This window comes from Cyanistes caeruleus, chromosome 1, assembly GCF_971803275.1.
Source record: "Cyanistes caeruleus chromosome 1, bCyaCae1.hap1.1, whole genome shotgun sequence".
NCBI classification, from domain to species: domain Eukaryota; kingdom Metazoa; phylum Chordata; class Aves; order Passeriformes; family Paridae; genus Cyanistes; species Cyanistes caeruleus.
The window spans coordinates 152,677,347-152,680,679 of record NC_141701.1 but is presented as its reverse complement, the minus strand read 5'-3'; the positions used below and the strand labels follow the sequence as shown (position 1 = coordinate 152,680,679).

General features: G+C 70.8%; 1 protein-coding gene across 3 annotated transcripts; it reads left to right on the top strand.

The window, feature by feature from the left end:
• The first annotated feature begins 173 nt into the window (after positions 1 to 173).
• CDK5 (cyclin dependent kinase 5) lies at positions 174 to 3,280 on the top strand. Of its 3 annotated transcripts, none has more exons than XM_086856447.1 (12): positions 174 to 280; positions 390 to 478; positions 599 to 666; positions 745 to 805; positions 891 to 947; positions 1,041 to 1,136; positions 1,403 to 1,477; positions 1,580 to 1,676; positions 1,754 to 1,823; positions 2,234 to 2,294; positions 2,391 to 2,452; positions 2,740 to 3,280. In XM_086856447.1, the coding sequence occupies exons 1-11, from the start codon at positions 244 to 246 to the stop codon at positions 2,424 to 2,426; spliced, it is 747 nt and encodes a 248-aa protein (XP_086712573.1). In that variant the 5' UTR covers positions 174 to 243; the 3' UTR covers positions 2,427 to 2,452; positions 2,740 to 3,280. The 3 variants fall into 3 exon arrangements, with proteins under 3 accessions (XP_086712573.1, XP_086712518.1, XP_086712642.1); XM_086856392.1 differs by having other exon boundaries at positions 2,372 to 2,452; XM_086856516.1 differs by lacking the exons at positions 1,754 to 1,823; positions 2,234 to 2,294.
• Positions 3,281 to 3,333: the final 53 nt, after the last annotated feature.

Here is a 3,333-nt window from a genome sequence, read left to right as displayed (position 1 = left end):
GGGCGGGGCCATGCTGGGAGGTGTGGCGGGGCGGGGCCGCGCGGGGTCTGCCGGGAGGTGTGGCGGGGCGGGGTCGCGCGGGGGCTGCCGGGAGGTGTGGCGGGGCGGGGCCGCGCGGGGTCTGCCGGGAGGTGTGGCGGGGCGGGGCCGCGCGGGGGCTGCCGGGAGGTGTGGCGGGGCGGGCGGGGGCCGGTGGCGGGGCCGGTACCGGGGCCGGGCCGGGCCGGGACCGATCGCGGCGCGATGCAGAAATACGAGAAGCTAGAGAAGATCGGCGAAGGTGCGGCAGTGCCGGAGCCGTACGGAGAGACCCGGCTGCTGTGGGGCCCGGCGGCGGTGTCGGTACAGGTACCGGGGGCTCGGCCGTGACCCCCTTCCACTCCCCGCAGGCACCTACGGGACCGTGTTCAAGGCCAAGAACCGGGAGACCCACGAGATCGTGGCGCTGAAGCGGGTGCGGCTGGACGACGATGATGAGGTGAGGAGGGGGCCGGGGCTGGGACCCTCCCGGGACCCCCGGGACCCCCCCCGGGCCCCCCGGGACCCCCCCGGGACCCCCCGGGACCCCCCGGCTCCCGCAACCCGGCGTGTCCCGCAGGGGGTGCCCAGCTCGGCGCTGCGGGAGATCTGCCTGCTCAAGGAGCTCAAGCACAAGAACATCGTCAGGTAGCGGGGCTGGGGTCGCGGCGCGGGGGCTGCTCCCGCCGGCACCGGGGGGCTCAGGAACCCGTCCGTCCCCCGCAGGCTCCACGACGTTCTGCACAGCGACAAGAAGCTGACCCTGGTCTTTGAGTTTTGTGACCAGGTGAGCACCGGAGGCGCGGGGGTCCCGGGGGTCCCTGGGGGTCTCTGAGGGTCACCGCTCCCGGCCCCCCCTCGCTTCCCCCTAGGACCTGAAGAAATACTTCGACAGCTGCAACGGGGACCTGGACCCCGAGATTGTCAAGGTGGGTCTGGGAGTCCCGGGGAGCCCCCGAGGTCCCGGCTCGGCGCTGCGGGGGTGCCGGGGGGCTGACGGACCCCCCTGTGCTCCCCCCCAGTCCTTCATGTACCAGCTGCTGAAGGGCCTCGCGTTCTGCCACAGCCGCAACGTCCTGCACCGGGACCTGAAACCGCAGAACCTGCTCATCAACAGGGTACGGGGGCACGGGGGGCGCAGGGCTCCCGGGGGACGAGGGCCGGTGCAGCAGGGTCCGGCTGGCCGGGCAGTCACCCCCGGGAGCGGAGGCTGTGCTCGGACACGCTTGGAAATGCGGGCTGGCTGTCCTGGGGAGGCACGCCTGGTGTCTGCCCAGCCACAGCTCCGTCTCTGCCGTGTTCCCAGCGATGGGAAAGGCAGCGGGGATGGGGTGCAGGGGACACAGGAGGGGCCCCCCACGCTGACCCCGTCTGTCCCCCCCAGAACGGGGAGCTCAAGCTGGCGGATTTCGGGCTGGCTCGGGCCTTTGGCATCCCTGTGCGCTGCTACTCAGCCGAGGTGAGCGGGGGCTCGGGGGGCTCGGGGGGCTCGGGGTCCTGCCCCCACCCAGCCTGCTGGGGTCCCCCCTGGCCGTGTCCGAGTGTCCCTGTCCCTCCCCAGGTGGTCACTCTGTGGTACCGGCCCCCTGATGTTCTCTTCGGTGCCAAGCTCTACTCCACCTCCATTGACATGTGGTCAGCCGGGTGCATCTTTGCGGGTACACTGGGGGTTCAGAGGAGTGGGGGGGACCTGGGGGCCGTGGGGGCCTGTGGGAACCACCCCCTCTCCCCCCAGAACTGGCCAATGCCGGGCGGCCCCTCTTCCCGGGCAATGATGTGGACGACCAGCTGAAGAGGATCTTCCGATATCCTTGGGAATGGGGAGCCCCAGAATGGAATGCCTGGGAATGGGGAGCTCAGGGAACGGGGAACCCAAAGGAATGGGGACCATGGGAGTGGGGGAACCCTTGAATGGAGAGCCCCAGGAATGGGGACTTTCCCTGGGAATGGGGAGCCCTGTGGGCAAGGTGATCCCTCTGGAATGGGGACCCCCAGAATGGGGGATAGGGGAAATCCTAGAATGTAGAGCCCTCAGGAATGGGGACCTCCCCTGGGGATGGAGAGCCCCCAGGAATGGGAGCCCTGCAGGATGGGGAATGGGGAATGGGGAGCTCTGAGAACGGGGATCCCTTGGAATGGGAACCCCCCTCGGCTGGGCAGTGGGGCAGAGGGGCAGGTGCTGGGTGCCCCCGTGGTGGCCCTTGACTGACCCCACGCTGCTGGGGACCCCCACGGAGGAGCAGTGGCCAGCCATGGCCAAGCTGCCGGACTACAAGGTGAGGGCAGGGGGTCCGGGGGGTCAGAAGGAGTAGGGGGGGTCTGGGGGAGCTGGGGGTCACCTGTGTGTCCCCAGCCCTACCCCATGTACCCAGCTACCACCTCCCTGGTCAACGTGGTGCCCAAGCTGAACGCGACTGGCCGGGACCTGCTGCAGGTGAGCCCTCCCCTCTGTCCCCCTGCCTGTGCCCCCCACTCCCGTGTGCCCCCCACTCCCGTGTGCCCCCCACCTGTGTCCCCCACCTCTGCTGTGTCTCCCAGCCTGCGCTCCCCCTGCTCATGTCCCATCGCTGTGTCCCCCAGACCTGTCACCCCTGCCCACCCCACGGGGGCTCTGGCTCCTGGGAGTGGGTGCCCTCCCCCCTCACAGCCCCCTGCCCACCCGGGGGGGCTGTGGGATGGGGAGGGTCCGTGCTCTCCCCCTCAGCCCCCCGTGCCCCCCAGAATCTGCTCAAGTGCAATCCGGTGCAGCGGATCTCAGCGGAGGAGGCCCTGCAGCACCCCTACTTCACCGACTTCTGCCCCCCCTAGGGCCCCCCGATTCCCCAGAGCCCCCCTGAGGGGGGGCAGCCCCCAGCCCCCCGCAGCCGGCTGCCAGCCCACGCCAGCCTCCTGAACTGCAGCCCCCCCAGTATTTATTAGGTTCTGCCCCGGCTGCGGGGGGCTGGCGCGACCCCCGGGCCCCCCAGCCCCGGGGGGTGCATGAGAGGGCTTGGACCCCCCCCAGGGGCACAGGACTCACCTGGGGGCAGGGGATTTCCCAAGGGCATGGGAAGCCCCAGGACACGGGGCCACAGGGCAGCTGGAGGGGCAGGACCCTCCGGGACCAGGCACAGGGACCCCGGGGGGGGACACCCCCCCACTCTCCTCTCCCTACTTCCCCCCGACCCCTTCTGTGCTGGGGGGTCCTGGGTGTGCCCTCTGCCAGGGCACTGCTGTACGTGGGTGATGCGTGTTCGGTATCCCATAAAGAGCTTCCCCCCCAGTGCCGCCTCCTCCTTCCTGGGGTGTCGGGGACCCCCCGCTGCCATGTGACAG

Excerpts from the sequence above, each read along its gene's own strand:
- CDK5 (XM_086856392.1), top strand. The coding sequence starts at position 244 with ATGCAGAAATACGAGAAGCTAGAGAAGATCGGCGAAG. Across the intron at positions 281-389 it reads GCTAGAGAAGATCGGCGAAG|GCACCTACGGGACCGTGTTC; the intron begins GTGCGGCAGTGC and ends CACTCCCCGCAG. Across the intron at positions 479-598 it reads GGCTGGACGACGATGATGAG|GGGGTGCCCAGCTCGGCGCT; the intron begins GTGAGGAGGGGG and ends CGTGTCCCGCAG.